Here is a 17,592-nt window from a genome sequence, read left to right as displayed (position 1 = left end):
TGTCTGTTGTGCAGCCCCATATTTTCCACTTTTGGGAGATTTAACACTTCCTAGCAGTTGTAAGGTCTCTGCAGACTCATGATGGGCAATCCCAGACCTGAAGACCATTTAGACTGAAGCTGCTCCAATTCCTCAACCTGGGGAAGAGACCCCCTGAGATGGGTGGCAATAGAAAGAGCTGGTTGTAGGCAGAGTACACATTTTGTTCTGGGGGAGTAGAGTAGACTATCAGGACATGTTGTGACATACTTTATACCACCTGCACAATGCAGCTAACAAACAACACTCAAGGCTTGGGCAGTTTGTGCAACTGTTACTTATAGTGACAGTTGTTTATGACAAAAAAAATTACTATGTTGGTGATTCCTCAGGTTTAGCTTTTATATTTTTCACATTCTGTGCTGCTTTAGTGTGTGGGTCTGGGCTTCATACCAGGGGATGCTGAGCTCTCTGCACAGAGCAGGGAGACAAAACAATTCCTGCTCTAGATGGGGACCAAGGACAAATCATCCAAATCTCAGGCCCAAGAGCACAAACAACGTGGGCTGAAAAGAGAAAAACAAGCAGGATGGGACTGCCTGGGCTAAAGCTGGAATTGGACAATGACCTCCAAGGTGCCAATGGAGCAGAACTGATCAAAGTGAGAGACCCCGTGAGCGGTCGTGCATTTTCTGACCAAAGTGATGCCTTGTGAAGGCTGCCCTAGAACAGAGGCTAGACTGAGTTAAAGAATAAAGTAGGGATTTATTAAAAGGCCTCAATGGATACACCCTGAGCAGTACAAGAGCCCAGCCAGGTCTACACCCCAGGTGAACCCAAAATGGTCACAAAAGGGCGAGCTCCTTGTCGAGCCCCCTGCCGAGCTGACTTTTTAATAAAGAGCTGACTATTAATAAAGGCATAGACCCTGTTCATTTTACACACCATGTCTTTTGGCAGCCTGCACCCGTCTCACCAGAGGATGAAAAGACAAGGCATTACTGACACGATTTCCCTTTTCTACATGAAAATTAAATGCTCCACTCTCGCAAAACTGTCAGAAGAGGCAATTCTTCCCCATGAAATGCTTTGTCTCACCCAAAGAAGAAAGAAGCCACAAGCCAACACTCTTCTTTATTGCTTCGTTGATTGGTTATTTCTCTGATAGGAATTACTTTGGGATTTTATTTGTTTCTTTCTTTCATTCATTCACGGGGTGCGCAGCAGCTCCTCCGTTGGGTTTGCAGAGGCAATGGAGGAACGGCCGCCAGCTCCGGCAGCTCAGCAGCAGCAGCAGCAGCAGCAGCAGCAGCAGCAGCAGCAGCAGCAGCAGCAGCAGCAGCAGCAGCAGAACTTCTTTCGATCGGTCTTTCGCTCAACTTTCTGCTCGCTCTCTGTCCCCTTCTCCGTCTACCATTCCTTCTACTCCCGTCCCATCTCGTCCCGTCCGTGTTCCGCCTTTCCCAGCCCGGCTCACGCCGCGTCCCGCAAGGCACCCGTGCGTGGGTCGGCCCCTGCCCGGCCATGCCCGGCGCGCCGCGGTCTCGCCTCCGCCAGGCTCTCTCCGGACTGGCTGCGGCGCCTCCACAGGAGCCTCTGGAAGAGTTCCTCACTCTGTTTGTGGCGGGGCAGCACCGTCCTGGGGCTCTGCCTGGCGCGGCCTCTGGCCCGGCCCCAGCCCCGAACGAAGCCCCTGCCGCAGCTCCGCCTGGAGCCGCCCCGCTGCCGCCCGGCTCCCGCCCCGTCCCCGGGAGCTGCCCCAGCAGCTTCCCCGCTCCGAGCTCCGCCGCTCGTCAGCTCGGCCGCCGGGCCCGAGCCGCCGCAGCCCGGGCCGGCTCGGCAAGCAGCAGCGCCTGGGGCGTTCAGGTGCCCCGGGCAGAAGGGCGAGAGCGCGGTGCCGCCCGCAGGGGCAGAGAAGCCTCCCCTGGAGCGGCTCTGCCGGGAGGGCCCTGCTGGGCAGCGGCGGCTGCGGCAGCGTTTGCTGCGGGCCCGGGCTCGCCGCCGGCGCCCCGGGAAGAGACGGAGGGCGGCGGGAGCCGGTGGGCGGCGGGCGGTGAGCTCAGCCCGGCGCTGGCCTTGGCTTGCAGGTGGCCATCAGGCGAGTGTGCCGGGAGCGCATCTCGGAGCGGGCACGGCTGCTGAGTGAGCGGGGCCAGCGGGAGAAGCCGCGGGGCGAGCCGGGCGGGGCTGAGGCCAGGCCCGGCAGGGCGGCAGCCGGAGCTGCGAGGGGAGCGAGCGGGGAGTGAGCGGGGCCGCGCAGCGTCCCGGGCCGGGCAATGGCAGCGGCGCTGGGGCCGGGCAGGGCTGCCCGAGGCGCGGCGCAGCATCGGCCCCGCTGAGGGCATCGCGGGCCCCCCGCAGCACAACGGCGCCCTTGTGCCCCTGGAGCCGGCGCTTTTGGCTCTACAGCATCTTTTGGGTCCATTGTCCCCCAAACATGTCAATGGTGGCCCCATTGTAATACCAAGTAGCAAAGAGCAGCACAGATGACACAAAGAAAATATGGCAAAAGAATAAGAGGAGATGCCCAGCGAGGAAAGGATGTGGTGAGACACTGGCACATCAAGTGAGCTGCACTCCCATAACCCCTTGGCTAGCAGGTCCTGGTCTCACATTCTCCATTTGTTTATTTATGTTTAATTTATTTGCGTTTTTTAAATCATCAAAATAAAATATATCCAATTAAAAAGATGTTGTTATAAATTTGCTCCACAACGGAACATAATCCAATTAAGAATTTTATTAATTACAGCAAGCAGAATATGAGCAAAAGTAGCAGCGCTGGACAACAGACAGAGAGCCTCAAAAACCGAAGCTCCAGGGACTGCTGTCCTGATGCGTTCAAACAGTCTCCTTTTATTCCAATTTCTTCTTTTGTCTCCCTGGAATTTGAAAGCTAATTCCTGCAGTTATCTTGTGTTTCTATAAGCAGTCTCTGGTGTAAATGGTTGTTGTGATCTTATCTTGCATAGGCAGTCTCCGGTGTAAGTGGTTGTTATCTTGTCTTGCATCAGCTGTGTCCATTCGTTGTTTGCATACCTCCGTTGCCTAACCTTATCTTAATAAACAATACCCCGGTCTGTATTTTCTCACAGTTACCTAACCTTTACATATATCTTAATAAACAATACCTCAGTCTGTAGTTTCTTACAGTGTCATAAAAAATCTAAAGATACAGTCAAAATACATTATTCAAAAGTATGAGAACATATGTACATCTCTAACTACACTAAAAACTATAAATATCTATAAAAATCTATAAATTTATAAAATTCTAAAAATTTTTTTAAAATTCTATAGAATTATAAAAATGCTATAAATCCTATTTTTGAAACATTATTTAGATGGTGGGTAGCTTCTTCCTGAGCTTGGAGGAAAGATCTCTTCCGTCGGGAGGCAAGGACTTCACGGGAGAACATATGTACCTCTCTAACTAAACTAAAAAACTCCTATAAAATTCTATAAAATTCTATGTAGTTCTAAAAGTGCTATAAATCCTATTCTTGAAACATTTGTCTGATGGTGGGTAGCTTCTTCCTGAGCTTCAAGGAAAGAGATCTCTTCCGTCGGGAGGCAAGGACTTCATGGGAGAACATATGTACATCTCTAACTATACTAAAAAACTTCTACAAAATTCTAAAAAATTCTATGTAGTTCTAAAAATGCTATAAATCCTGTTCTTGAAACATTTGTCTGATGTTGGGTGGCTTCTTCCTGAGCTTCGAGGAAAGAGAGCTCTTCTGGACTGCAGGCAAGGACTTGGTGGTAAAGGGAACATAGAAGGTGTCCAGAGAAAACTTCTTGGTAATGCTGCAGCCAGTCAGATCTGCAAAGTGGTGAGACCAAGGGTAACTAAGGCTACAGTGCAAACCTAAAGCATCTGGAGCTCCAGATTTCATGGCACACATTTCCTGGAAACTTCTAAAGAGCTGCACAAGGGCTGCTGGCAGCCCCTGGAGCAGGCCAGGGGAAAGCCCTGCCCCACTGGCACAGGGCTGCCACAGGAACAGCCTGGCCTCTGGGCTGCCCTGGGACAGCAGGAGCCCAGAGCCCTGTGCTTCCCAGGAATGGCTCAGCTGCACATGCACCCTCCTGCTCCTCTCCCTGCCCCACGGCTGAGCAGCCCTACAGCTCCAGGGGCTCTGGCAGAGCACAGCTCATTGCAGGGCACATGCAGGGCACAGCTGTTCCCTGGCAATGTGCACAGGCTCTCTGGGCTGCCACAAGAGCCTTCCTCCCAGCAGAGAGCGGCCCAGCTCCCCCCTCACCTTTTTGTGAGGCTAAGCCATGCTCAGCCTTCACATTGTCCTCATCAGTCTGGAGCTGCTTCAGGGCCCCCATGTCACGAGTAGGAAGGGCGATGGAGAGAGCGGGGCAGATGCACACCCTTCCTTAGTGTTTTGTCAGTTTTGGCAGATGGTAAAAAGTCACATCCGGAGTTGTCCAAGTCAGAACTTTGTCATCTTTCTGGAGAACATGAAACCTTCAGCAGCCCAAAAGTTTGGAGAGGTTTTCCTGCACGCGTGGAGGCTTGCTGGCTGCACACTTCTTCAGCTTGGTGCCCATCACCTCGTAGAGGGCCAGGGCAAGCTTGGTGGCCACAGTGCGGACGCTGGCGCTTCGGACAGGCAGCGCCTTGTTCTCCAGGAAGGACCAGAGCACGGGCAGGGCGTAGCGCTCCACGACTTCAGGGCTCCTGGCATAAACCCACTCCACAAGCACTGCCGGGAGAGAGGCACAGCTTCTTACCCACCAACCTCCATGCAAACAAGGATCTACCTCTAGTTTTGCTTCTTGGAAGCCTCTCTGGCAAAGATCAGTGAAATACCACACAGAGCCCCATCATCCAGAAACAGGCAAAGCAGCTGGTCACCCTTGAAACAGAACCACCAATCCCTCAGGAGTAATTTCTCCAAACAGAGCCTTGTCCCTGTGGCAGACTTTGTACCGTTACTAAATTAGTTCACTATTTGTTTCTGCATGAACAATGAATGAAATGTCAAATTGCCTTTTATTGCCATTCAGAAGTTGTCTAAACCCACACTGAAGATTTGGAAATGCACCATAGGGTGGCAGTTGAGTGCTTTCTAATAAAAGGGGTGATTCAGATTTGTAACTTCCATGTAAAGTTCCAGAAGTCTAATCTGGCTCCCCTTTGCTCAGTGGCACACAGCAAAGGGCAGTATTAGAACACACTTCAATGCTCCAGCCCACCAGAGGTGGCTGCTGCTTGACAGCTACCTTAGAAACATCGGTGACCAGCTGGTGTCTTTGGCAGAATGCTTTTGTGGCTTCCAACGCGGAGCTGTTTCAAACCTCAGCGTGTCTTAGAGAATGACCCAGACCCCATTGCCATGGCATTTGAGCATCTTCATGTTTTAATGGCATTTCCCCTCCCAATGTTAGTGGCATTTTTTCTTACAATGTGCACTGAAATAGGGGCATAGAGAAAGAAAAATGCTACACAGGGGACTGAAAAGTAACCAAAAGGAAAGTGTTTTCTCACATTGTCTCTGAAATCTGCTCTCTGCTCATTTTCTGAACTGAACTATATCAAACACAGACAAACATTTTCTAACAACAGGCTCCTTGCATGGCAGATTTGACTGAGAGATTAAAATCTGAAATGCTCTGGAGACCAGTCTTATTTTCTGATCAGGCATAAAGTTATCTAGTAGCTACTTATTATTCTGTGGTGGAAGAGACTTCATTTTCTCTATGCTGTTAATCCACCAGCAGTCATCAGCACTGAAACAGCTCCTGAAAGTACCCAAACCCAATGCTGCTAAGCAGGAAAGGTGTAATGGTCCACATTTTAAAATAAGAGTTCATTTGAATTTAAGTGCAATTAAAGACATTGGTCACTATGGAACTTGAGCAGAGAAAGAGCTGTCTCTTCCCACTAAACCTCAGAGAGGACATTTGCACTTTCTTAAGGAGTCCTCATTTTTGTTTATTCCTTTATCTGAAAAAGAGACCAAAAGAACTGCAAAACTATATTCCCTATTCCTGGAGATCTACTTTATTCAAATGCTCCTTGGTGGTGGTTTTAAAGAGCCTTTGACATTCCCAATCGCTGAACATGCCCTGTTCAGATTCATAAGGAAGACACAAAGACTATGAAACCTGGTATTGAAAGATGCTGGCATAATTAGCAGTGCCATTAGCCCCAGTTAAAGCCAGGCTATCAGTTGTCTTCTCTGCTATATATTGAGATTGTCATTTTTCCATTCCTTGGCTACTGCTGACACAGCAAGCTCCTCTGAGGAATCAATTATCAGCTGCATTTGTAGCTGATTTTGGACAGCGCTGACACAGGAAGAGGCTATTTGCACAGCCTGAAATGCTCAGTCCAGTGCCACTTCCACAGCACAGGCAGGCAGCCTCAGCACTCTGCTTCTGCCCCTCTGCCCCTGGAGGCTGCCTTGCACTAAATCCATGCAAGGATATGTGTGATAGACTCTAATAGAGTATATGATAGAGTGAGATACACTCTGTGTGGTGAGTTTTGACCTAAGCTGTGACCCCCAGGCTCCGCATGGTTCAGCCTCAAAACTTGCCAGGAGCAAAACAAGAATTCTGTGAGAACACAACAAACTGATCCCCTGAAACAGCATTTGCCACCATTTTTCCTAAAGGGTCACAGATGTCCCTGAGCCTCCAAGAGAGGAGCCAGCTGGGCTGTTTTTAGCCCCTTCCTATCCTGGAAATGGTTCTGAGGTGCCCCAGTGAGAGCTCAGCCCCGAGGCCGAGCGCCGCCCCCATCTCAGATGCTGCACAGCTCTGCAGCAGCCAGGGAAAACCTGCCAGAGACACCTGCCCTGGGCATTGGGCAGGAGGGACAAGCTCAGCACCTCCTGATGTGGAGGAGCTACTCTACTGTCTATTCCCAGGCATTCCCTGTAAATAATCCCTTGGAGGACCTCTTGGCTTCCAAGGGAAGGCCATACCTGTGATACACTCCGTGACAACCAGCAGAGCTTCGCCACTCAGTTGTCTCCGTTGGTTGCTGAGCTCTTTCATCAGTGATACTTTATCTACAAGTGAAACACACATTGCTGCTCACTCTTCCGAGGTCATAGCAGAAAGGACAGTGGGGAGGGAAAGGGCAGGGGCCACCCCATTTTATAAAAGAAAGTCATATTCTGCTGACTTTTGAATCCTTTTCTTCTTTCCTTCCAGCCTACTTGGCAGGGTTAAAAGTTCCAAAAGAAAAGCTCTCCTTTCACATTTGAAAATCCAAAGTTGTCTGCTGTACCAGGAGCTAAGTTAACACATTTCACATCAGGGATCTCAAGAGTTCACTTGCATGTAAGCAGTGAAAAGGTTTTGCATCCCACAGCAAAAAGGAAGAACTCCATCCTTGGGACACAGAAAGGCACTGAGTCAGGCAGTTCATGAATTCACAGAGCAGCTGAGGTGGAGAAAGTGGAAACAGCCCCTGAAGACCTGCCTCCTCAGCACTCAATTTTTCAGGCATTTTCAGAGCTGACATAAATCTGTGTGGCAAAGGAATTTAGCGCCTCTCTTGCCTAATTAGGTATTTGCTAGAGCCACCTTGCCCCATGCAAAACAACATGTGGAACAAGGCATTATTGCCAGCTGCATTTAGACCCGTTTGTTCTAAGGAAATGAACTTGGTGAATCCTAAGTTGCCCTTTGAAAAAAGAAGACAAAGAAGAAAGGTGGAAAATAGGCAGCTAATGCCCGTAATGTAGAGCCTTCAAGGTGGATGCTCTGCAGAAGCTCTGATGGGCTGGTGTCCCTTCATGCCAACAGCAAAGCCGTTCATTTGGGAAGTCAGATGGGGCCCAAGCAAACTTTGCCTCTGAATTGTAGCAAAGCTGTAGGCCAGGACTTTCTCTTCAGATCAGCAGCACAGAGCCAAGGGCTCCTGGGACTTTTGGGGATTGCTGATCCCATTCAAGCCTGTTGGAGGACTGGTTCCTAAGGACTGCACCTCCAAAGCTTCTGGTGGGTGTCTGCGGGAGCGTTCCACAGACAACAGCAGCTGTCAAGGCACTCAGCGTTCTCTTGCGTCGGAGAGACAGAGACGCAGTTGAGGAGAGTCCATGCCAGGGGTCAGCCTCACCTAAATGAGCAATGGATCCTTCCAGCGCTCTCACAGCTGCGGCACGAACCCCGGGATCCTTTGAGTTGAGATTCTTTGTTATTCCTTCCACCAAACGGATGATCACGGGGCTCAGGGCATCTTCCAGGAGGCCGATGATTTCTGCCAGCACGTCCAGCGCCTTCTGCCTCACTCTCTTATGCGTGTCACATAGTCTCAGGTCAAAATAATCAAAAATCTGCAAAGAGAACAAATAACACGAGAACTTGATTAAAATGACCTTGTTTGAAGAGGGGATGTAGAAATGAGCACTCAGCAATGTAAAAGGTGAAAGTCATCCTTCCTGTCAGGTCAGCCCTTGCATGCACAATTTCAGTGTTTTCCTGTGGGCCACTCGCTGCAATGGTTCTGCAACCTCATGCTGGTTGAAAGATTTTCATCTGTTTTGAAGAGGTTTGGCTGGGGACAGAAGAGTTCCCTGGATGTTTCTCCCCAGCTATAAATCATTCAATCAATTCCCTTTATTAATTGAAAAGACTACCTTTTCTTTACAAGAGTGGAAGCAGATATTTACAATGCCCAGGTTTCTACACAGGTACTGAGGGCAATTATGATTTTGCCAAAACTATGGCTGGAGGAGATCTAGGTTTTCATTTGTTTGTCTCAGAACCTGTGTCTGGAGGAGGGCAGGGCTCTGACCAACTCTTCCAGGACTCAGACCATTTCTCTAACAGGTAGACTTCTGAAATGCAATGTGCTGTACAGCTCTCATTAGAGCAGGCTCAGTCCCTTGACAGGCACCAATTTCTGGAAGAAGGGGAAAAGCATCTACTGGGAGGAGAAAGGATAGATCTGTCCTTAGCTGTTTTCCTCCTTTTCCAAAGAGAAAAAAAGGCCCCCCAAGAAGGGTGAGCACCATCTTTACCTAGAGGAATAGGGACAAGGATGGAAATGAGTAGCCAGAGTTGTGCCTGTGCCAGACAAGATGGAGTTTCCAGAAGTATCCTTTAAAAACATTTAGTTGAAACCAACCCAGCCTGAAACGTCTCTTCCCCACTCAAACCCATTTTTTGTCCAGAGAATAAGTGCCATTATTGCTTTCAATGGCTGGATTCTCTTCACTAACCCAACTGGGAGTAGGAGACAGCAGCAGTTAAACCAGCAGAAAATTCCGTCATCATCTGATCAACAGCATCAATAGACAGCTGCCAGACAAATATAGCTGGACTGAAAAAACTTGTCCTGAAGCCTGGGACCTGAATTACATTTCTCTGGGTAAGAGGGACCAGCCTGTCCCAAACAGCCAGGATGTACTGCCAAGACACACTGAATTAACTTTACTTCTCCAGGCCTGGGAAAGGAGCTGAAGGAATGGAACAATGAAAATACCCTACATACTTGGGTAATGTTAGTGGAGATGAGCTGGGGTCTGGTTTTGCACAGCTCTAGGAGGAGTGCGACTCCTTCCATCCGTATCTGAAACTCCTTGGCTTCCAGGAGGTGGTAAAGCTTCTGGAGCGGCTTCATCTCTTCCACAGCTCGAGGTAACGTGACCTGGACTTTTGCACGGTGTAGGAGGCGTCCATCAGAGGTAGACTCCACCCTGGAAAATAAAACCAAAATAGGACCTCTTGGTGATAATAGCTTCAGTTAATTGTGACCAAAACACCTTGAGGAGCTTTCCTAGTGATGTGATTTCAAGCTAGAATATCATGAGGCTCTGAAGAACAACGTGAGCCTCATGCCAATCATTACAAGAGACAACCTGCAAGTAACATTCTCACACTGCTCACTCAGGAAAACCAAGGATGAGATGCATCTGATCTATCTTCAGATGGCTTCCAAGGCACACTGGTCACATTGCTTTGTGGGGAAAGAGAGACACTACTTCCAAGTTTAAATGCCTCCTCATATGGGACATGTGTGTCTTATAATAAGGAAACACATCATTCTGGAGAAGAGTCTCTACACCAGGCATGACAATCTGCAAAAGTAGCTCAGATACATTTGAACAGATGAACAGGGACGTATCTGAAGGATCTAGAAAATCAGTAACAGAGATAAAAACAGAAACCAGACATGCCAGAACTACGCTCACATTTTGTTTGCTTCCCTAGAGACCAGATCCACAGCTTAACAAACTCTCTGGGAACAATTCTCCTGGATCAACCTGTCTCTTCCATGAGCACGGGCAGGTGCAAGCCATGCTACTGAGACACGTGGTCACTTTTCTGCCACTGCTGAGTGGGACAGCGCTAAATAAATCCCCTCTGTTATCAGAGGAGAACAGGTACGAGCAGCTCTGCCACTAGCATGAAGAGACAGCAAGGACCAAATTCCTGTCTTAAATGCTGATTGCAGCACAGGGGGAAATAAACCAAACATGCTGTCCATCAAGTAAACTATATGAAGGACAGGAATATCAAGACAAAAAGTCCACATTGACACACCTGTTGGCCAAAGTTGCTCAGGAATTCCCTTACTACTACTACTATTACTACTACTCAAACTTCGTACTGTTTGAGGGTAAAAAAACCATGAATCAGCCAAGCCAAACCACATGGATGAGAACTGTATCTTTGGGGAATGGCATCTTGTTTCAAGACTGGGACTTCTCATTTAAACACCCATCTAAAAAAAGACATAAGACTACATTGGGATTAAAAAAGAACACCCTGGTTGACTTTCCTTGTTCCAAGTCAGCAGCAGAAACTTGGCCCTCTCCTAGCCTCCACAACACTGCCCTTGCCACTGCACTGGATCATCTGAGCTGCTACCAATGGGTGTCTTTTTGTCACCCAATTTTTGTGGAAGCCCTCCAGGAAAGTTGTGTTCAGCATAATGCAGAAATAGACATTTTTTATCCTAGAGCATTTGTAGGGAAAGGAAAGAATCTCTGGCACTGGTCATCTCCAGCAGAAAGATTTTCCTGAGGAAGAGGCATGTAAAGCACATGTCATGTGCTTTGTCACATCTAACAAAAGTGCTCCCATCTGACAAAAGTACCGATTGCTAGAAGGCAATGTGGCCTGGGGCTTCTTTGAGCCGTCGCTCCCCTTTTTCGCCAGGTTCTTCACAGATGGCCGTTCAGCCTTCTGGTTTTCCATCCCCTACAAAGACATCAAGAAACTCCATGAATCTTTAGAATATAAAATAGGAAATTCCCTGGTTAGAACACAAGTTAGAACCAGGACCACTGCTACCAAGCCTTAGGGAAACATTTCCTAACTTACAGAAATAAATGGACCAGAGATTCAGTGATGCCAACTCTTTGTTTACAATAGCCCAAGGCAGGTTATGGGTGCTATCATGCAGCAGTGAGAGCAGTCTAAAATCCCAAATTCATTGGTCTCGAGCATAAATGGGAATAATGTAAACTGGTAGGCAACGAGTGTTCTCAATGGAAGCAGCAGATTTGGACTCTTTGGGGATTGGCCCACTGTGTTGGAAGTTGATTTGGTTCAACACTTACTCTCCCTGCTCCTGCACAAAGGCACACTCCCGTCTCAAATGTAGATAAAAAGAATAAAATCCCCCCCCAAACAAACAAATTATTTCCCACTGGATGCTGTTGAATTCACCAAGCCTCTTCCAGCTCCACAGGGCTTGACAGCAGGGCAGTATTCCCAAAAGACAGACAGTAATTGCAGTAATCAGGATTGACTTGGACATCTTTTGTATATTTGGAAATGTTCTTGGCACCACTACTTCCGGTGTCTTTTGCAAAGACACTGTTATCCTCAGAAGCACTATTCTCACTTAACTGCTTTACTGGGGGCAGAGTAGGGAGAGCGCCGTGGGGCCTTACCCTTGGATGTGAACCCATTTTCTCCTCTTTCCCTTTCCCCTTTGTGATATTCAAAGAATTCAAAACCCCACTTTTTCCCTAATAATATCAGTTCCTCTCTGGTCTACAGATGAACAGGCTGGGGATTAACAGCTCATTCCCAGGAGCAAAATGATGCAGCAGAAGAGGAATGAGGTAAAGTCACATCGGGTATGTTGGATCTCATATTAGCAGTGGCAATACTTGCACAAAGGAGACACTGCTTCTGCCAAGCGCTTACTTTCTTCTTAATTCTTGTCAGGATATCTTCCAGGTCATGGGTGGAAAGAGATTGTTCCAAAAGCTTTTTCAATTTGGGATTATTCAGCAGCATCTTCACCATCTCCTGTCCATAATGCCTAAGGAAGGAAGGAAGGAAATGAAAAGTGAACAAAGGAAGAGTGTTAACAGAAGCAGCTGATAGCTTAAACTGATCAGGTGCAATCCTTGCAAGAGAAGGCATTACCTACTCAGCAAAGAGGGAGATTTACTTCACTTGACACTGCACAGTGTTGTCAGCTGAACACAAGGGACAAGAGGAGAATGTGGGGCCACAGAAAAATACCATTTCACTCGGAAACTGTGGGTGTGCTTCTGTGGGATCAAAGGATCCCAGGGAACAGGCAAAACACATCTGCTTCGTTGTCAGAGCCTATTAGCAGTCCTGCTGCCATTGCACAATAATTTGCCTTTCTTTCACTGGCAGGGAAGCCAGAACAAAACACCTCATGCTTGCTTTGGATTATTCTATACTATATAGAATAATCAGGGGCAGGGGCAGATAGTTGCTCTGGTGTCCTTGGCAGCCATTAATGGCAATTTCATCATCAAAGTAAGGGGATTTTGGTGGTTTGGGTTGATTTTGCCACTAGGAAACCACAGATTTCTTCAAGAAGAAATTTGGAGGTCACTGAGCCACAGATGACAGCATTCTACCAACCTGCAGAAGTAGTTTAGAAAGACTGAATACATAGGCTAAAGACCTCTGAGATATTTCTAGGGAAGTCTTAAGTGAATGTGAAATAGATGTTTGGGATCCTTCAGTGATGAACATTAGCCAACACGTTGGCTTTATCGTCTGCACCGAAGGCCAATCAAAACTTTTGGACTGGCTAATCGGAGCTCTTTGGATCTCAGTAAAGAATCCTTCAAGTCACAGGAAGTTGGCAGTGCTCCTTCTTGGTGGCCAAGCTCAGGTTACCCACTACAGTCATTTCCCCAGGCAATCCAGAGCAGTGGTCGCAGCACCAAGGCTGACAGAGATCAAGAAGTGTTTGGACAATGCTCTCAGCCACATGGAGTAACTCTTGGGGTGTCCTGCACACAACCAGCAGCTGGACCTGATGACCCTGATGGGTCCTTTCAAACTCGGCATATTCCATGGTTCTCTGACCCTCATCCACACTGTGAGGTAACTTAATGTTGCCTTTAGTTTCCACTCCTTTGTAGTTTTACCTTTTACAGCCAGACACAAAACCATGTTCCCGTTTTAGGAGGTGAAATGAAGATCATTACCTTGTGTCCTGGTGACGGTCCTGAGCAAGTGTCCCTGCCACGTGGGCCAGTGTCTCAGCCCTGGCTGTGCCTGCCAGCTTCGTGACTCCAATTCTCTGCACCAAGGACAGGAGGAGCTCGGCCGCGCACTTCCGCACCTGGGCGTAGCGGCTCCTGGGAAGAAGAGAGCAAACGCTGGGCACAGGGAGAAGGAGCAAGAGCAGCACAGGCCTTGGCCAGAGCCTGCTCCCTGTCCTTGCTGGGGGAACGAGGCCTGGCTTCTCCCTGCAACTTCAGACACCTGTAGAAGCTTCTGTCCTCAGATAAACACAAAGCTAGCATTGTACAGAAGGACTGCCTGCAAGGAAGAGGGAGGAATTCATTCTCCCTGCACTATCTGATACTCCATTTCTTTCCCAGTATTTACTCAGAGAAAGATTAAAGGAATTGAATACATATGAATTATTTAGAAATTAAGGACAATTCATGCTGACCCATCAGACGGCCCCCACTGCACAGAGCTGCAGCAGGATGAGGCTCTTTCCATCCATTCATCCCCAAATCTGCAGACCTTTGGAAAAAAACAGCTGCAGGAAAAACACACTGTAGGGCGGGAAGTTGCCAATATCCAGCAATGCAGCCTCTGTCTTTTGTAAAGATTGGCAAGGGATACAGCTGAGTGTTTTGACCCTATTCCAAAGCTGAGGAAAGGGTGGCAGGCATTTTAGCCAGGTTGTCCTGTTCTAGAGACTGTCTCTTGGGACCTATCAGGCCCAGCACCAACACTTAAGGCAGCATTTGCTTCAGCTGTCCCATTGCACTCAGCCTGTGAAGGTGCCTGTAAATTGATTCATCATCTCAAGGCTTACCTGAAACATCAGTTTGAATTGAAAGTACAGCTCTTAGGCCAGGACAGTCCTACAAGCCTCCTTTTGGCAGGAGCTGCACCTGCTGTGCAGGCTGTGCCACACCCAGCACATTCTCCCCCATGTGCTGCACGCCCCAGCAAGTACCCTCCGTATTTCTCACGTTAATTGCATCATGAGGATACGTGGTTTTTCCCAGCGCTGCAAAATACCCAACAGCGCTGACAGCTGCAATTGCAATTGTCCCTCTTCCAAAAAAAGCACAAGGCTTTCCCCTTGGCCTTTGCAGGCACTTTCACTTCCCCAGCGGTCACCACGTCTAGGAAAATCTGACAGACTGGGAGAACTCCAGGAAGCAGCAGGAAGCTGAGTCAGAGGAACTTTAGACTGGATATCAGGAAAAGGTTTTTCCCCCAGAGGGTGGTTGGGCATTGGAACAGGCTCCCCAGGGCAGTGGTGACAGCATCAAGCCTGACAAAGTCAAAGAAGCATTTGGACAACAATCTCAGGCACTTGGTGTGACCCTTGGGCTGTTCTGTGCAAGGCCAGGAGCTGGACTCAATGGTCCTGATGGGCCCATTCCAACTGCCCCTATTCTACAGTTCTGTGATTCTGAGAGCGAAGAGGCTGCAGGAGGGCAGAAATAGGTGACAAGAGGAAAGAAATGAGGCTGATAAGAGAATCAAGTCCCTGAGTTCACAGAAGATGCAGGATACAGGACCCTTCCCTCCCACCATTCCCAGTCTCTCTCTCTCACCCCTTCCCCCACCCACACAGGAGAAGGTGAAGAATATCACTAAAAGAAGAAGAACCTACTTGACTCCCTTGTCCATGAGAACAGTCATTGCTCGGGCAGGAGTCACCTTCTCTACCATGATCCCCAGAGCCTGACAGGCTGCCTTCTGAACAAACTCTGGGGAGTTCCACACCATGTGGAGAAGGACCGGAGCAACCTCATCCACCTCGGAATCCATGTCCTTCCTCAAGAGTGCAAACAGCTCTCCCAGAGTGACGATTGCAGAGCAAGACAGCTTTGACCGGAGGCTGGTCACCTGGGGAAGTCATGAGGGGAAACATAAGAATCACCTTGAAAAGAAAACCAGTTGCCTTAGACAAAACTCCCGGGAAATCACAACACCTCCCACTTTGTCCAGAGGAGCAAAAAAGCACAGTAAGAGCAGAAGAGCCCAAGCACAGAAAGGTACTTACTCTGGCACCAATTTCTGCCCTCAGACCTGCTTACTGCAGGCATAAAAAATATATTTCACTGAAGTGTGCTACTTGACCCTTCTCTAATATCAACTGCTTTGATTTTAGGGCCTCTTGTTTGAAAAAGAAAGAAGCAAATTAATGCAAGGGCTGCTTTCAAACCATAAAGGCACAAGTCATAAAGATAAAAGACTCAGGTGCTCCTGTTCAAAAAAGCAACACCTGTAGCTGAAGCACTCAGACAGGAAACAGAAAACACAGGCTCAGGTCTACAGACTAATTTGCAGTGTTGAATTACAGCTTGGGCAGAGAAGGCACACCCTAAGCACACAGGGAGATGAGCAAGCACATACCTACTCTACACTCTACCGTGTATGAAGTGTGCGGGACAGTTCAGAACAATGTTCTCACCTCGCTGGTAACTGCCAAGCAAATCTCACGAAGTCGACAAAGCAGGACTTCTGAATGGGACTCAGCCAGCTGTTTGATGATGCAGAGTCCCTTCTCCTTCTTCTCCCTGAAAGGCAAGTACCAAAAAGACTGATTTTTCTCTACCCAAGAGCTAGGCAGCACCCTCTGAAATGACCAGGCTGGCAGCTCAGTCAAACCACTGGGAGCAGAGAGGAATCTCCCTCAGTACCACTGGGCCAGTGGCCCAAGGCACCCAAGCCTGCACTCAAAACTGCTGCCATCCTGCTTCTCCCTTCAGCCAGCAAATCATCTCGTTCCAGGGCTTTCTCTCTTCCCTCAAGATTTCCTCTGCAGCCCCGTGGAGCAGCAGGCAAAGCGAGGAAACAGCACGGACCTGCTGCAGCTGGAGCACTGCTGCAGAGCAAGGCCGAGAAAAGGCTGCTCTCAAATCTTTATCTTCTCACTGCTCTGCAGTGGTTTCACCAGTGCCCTTTGGCCCTCTGGGCTCTTGGGGCTCAGAGGCAGCAGCAAGACACGCGTCTAACCTACCTTAGTGCTAAGAGGGACGCAGAGTGAACGGGGCCTTTCTTACCAGTCATCGCTGCCGAGCAAGGACAGTGCCTCCTGCAAGGACTGCTGTGGGGCTGCAAAAGCCGCGTCCTTCTGCCCAGTCCCACGGCGCGGCTGCTCTCGGCGCTGGGCACCAGCGGCCATCTCCGAGGTCACTGTAAGGACAGGGTCGGCCATGGGCGCTGCAGCCCCGGGCGGGGCACCCCGCCATGGAGCGGCCTGCAGCCATCTCCCAGCCAGGGCTCCACGGGCACACACGGGCACTGGGGCAGAGGCTTCCCTGCTGTCGGGCACCTTGGGCTCCTTGCTTTCCCCCAGCCTCCCCGGCTGGGCACAGCTCCAGGCTAAACCTGCCCATGGCCCCGCAGCGCCAGCTCCGAGTGCCACAGGTGCCACAGCCAGCGGCAGTTCCTGCGGCCGCAGAGCTCCCGCTCCCTGCCAGACAGGGCCGGCAGCAGGACTGGCCGGCCAGGAGGGAGCCCCTCAGGTGCCTCTCTTGTCTCAGCGCCCTGATTTCCCCCAGCCCTGAGGATGGGGCACTCTGCAGCTCCCTGAGGAGAGACCTGCAGCTGCCTGGCCACAGCACCGAGCCAAGCCTGAACAACCCAGCCCTGCTGGGCCCGGCTCAATCCCCACGGAGCAGCTACCAGGGAACAGCCACACCTGACCCTTCCACCTGACAGCGCCTCTGTGTCCACTGACCTCAAATATCCTAGACAGCAGGCAGCTGAGTGCACATACATTTAGCCTGCTGTTGGGAAGGGAGTAATTTATGGATTTTGTTCTTTTCCGAGCATCATGAACCTTTACTCTTTCAGAGGTACACACTGGCTGTATTTCAAAGATGCTGAGGTGAAATTTATTTGTCATCAAATGGATGTGTTTGCATACTGTGCAATGCCTAAGCTTTCTCTTGCCATTTCCAGTCTAGATGGTTGATAAAAAAGCCTTCCAAATGAAAACTGGGGAAAAAAGAATGCAAATACCGATGCAAATTGTTGGCAGATGCACTCTCTTGATAAAAAGTTGTCCTGGGTTTGCCTTAATTGAATTTTTTGGTAAGGAAAACAAATTTACAAGGTATGAGAAAAATCAGATGATAAATGCATTTCTTATGAAACCCATTTGTCATCAAAAGCACTGTCAATCAAAAATTTCATGTCGTA

The 17,592-nt window shown here is 49.0% G+C and overlaps 2 protein-coding genes across 2 annotated transcripts; one reads left to right on the top strand and one right to left on the bottom strand.

Moving 5' to 3' along the window:
* Positions 1 to 1,231: 1,231 nt before the first annotated feature.
* Positions 1,232 to 2,869, top strand: LOC140684737 (uncharacterized). The gene is made up of 2 exons (XM_072933531.1): positions 1,232 to 2,077; positions 2,732 to 2,869. The coding sequence occupies exons 1-2, from the start codon at positions 1,232 to 1,234 to the stop codon at positions 2,753 to 2,755; spliced, it is 870 nt and encodes a 289-aa protein (XP_072789632.1). The 3' UTR covers positions 2,756 to 2,869.
* Positions 2,870 to 2,882: 13 nt separating this feature from the next.
* Positions 2,883 to 16,619, bottom strand: LOC140684705 (TOG array regulator of axonemal microtubules protein 2-like). Its single transcript, XM_072933434.1, has 11 exons — positions 16,449 to 16,619; positions 15,857 to 15,962; positions 15,053 to 15,288; positions 13,392 to 13,544; positions 12,118 to 12,235; positions 11,057 to 11,160; positions 9,449 to 9,653; positions 8,072 to 8,288; positions 6,930 to 7,016; positions 4,248 to 4,700; positions 2,883 to 3,805 (listed from the first exon to the last, which is right to left on the bottom strand). The coding sequence occupies exons 1-10, from the start codon at positions 16,601 to 16,603 to the stop codon at positions 4,465 to 4,467; spliced, it is 1,617 nt and encodes a 538-aa protein (XP_072789535.1). The 5' UTR covers positions 16,604 to 16,619; the 3' UTR covers positions 2,883 to 3,805; positions 4,248 to 4,464.
* Positions 16,620 to 17,592: the final 973 nt, after the last annotated feature.

The sequence above is a fragment of the Taeniopygia guttata genome, chromosome 9, assembly GCF_048771995.1.
Source record: "Taeniopygia guttata chromosome 9, bTaeGut7.mat, whole genome shotgun sequence".
NCBI classification, from domain to species: domain Eukaryota; kingdom Metazoa; phylum Chordata; class Aves; order Passeriformes; family Estrildidae; genus Taeniopygia; species Taeniopygia guttata.
Note: the sequence above shows the minus strand (reverse complement) of the source record. Positions and strands in the feature narration are given on the sequence as shown.

What these genes read in the sequence shown, in the direction of transcription:
- LOC140684705 (XM_072933434.1), bottom strand. Translation starts at nt 16,603, where the DNA reads ATGGCCGACCCTGTCCTTACAGTGACCTCGGAGATGGCCGCTGGTGCC. An exon ending in TGACAAGAATTAAGAAGAAA is followed by an intron (nt 11,161 to 12,117) that starts GTAAGCGCTTGG and finishes ATGTCTTTGTAG; the next exon opens with GGGATGGAAAACCAGAAGGC. An exon ending in AGGATCCATTGCTCATTTAG is followed by an intron (nt 7,017 to 8,071) that starts GTGAGGCTGACC and finishes TTTCACTTGTAG; the next exon opens with ATAAAGTATCACTGATGAAA.
- LOC140684737 (XM_072933531.1), top strand. Translation starts at nt 1,232, where the DNA reads ATGGAGGAACGGCCGCCAGCTCCGGCAGCTCAGCAGCAGCAGCAGCAG. An exon ending in GGCTTGCAGGTGGCCATCAG is followed by an intron (nt 2,078 to 2,731) that starts GCGAGTGTGCCG and finishes TATTAATTACAG; the next exon opens with CAAGCAGAATATGAGCAAAA.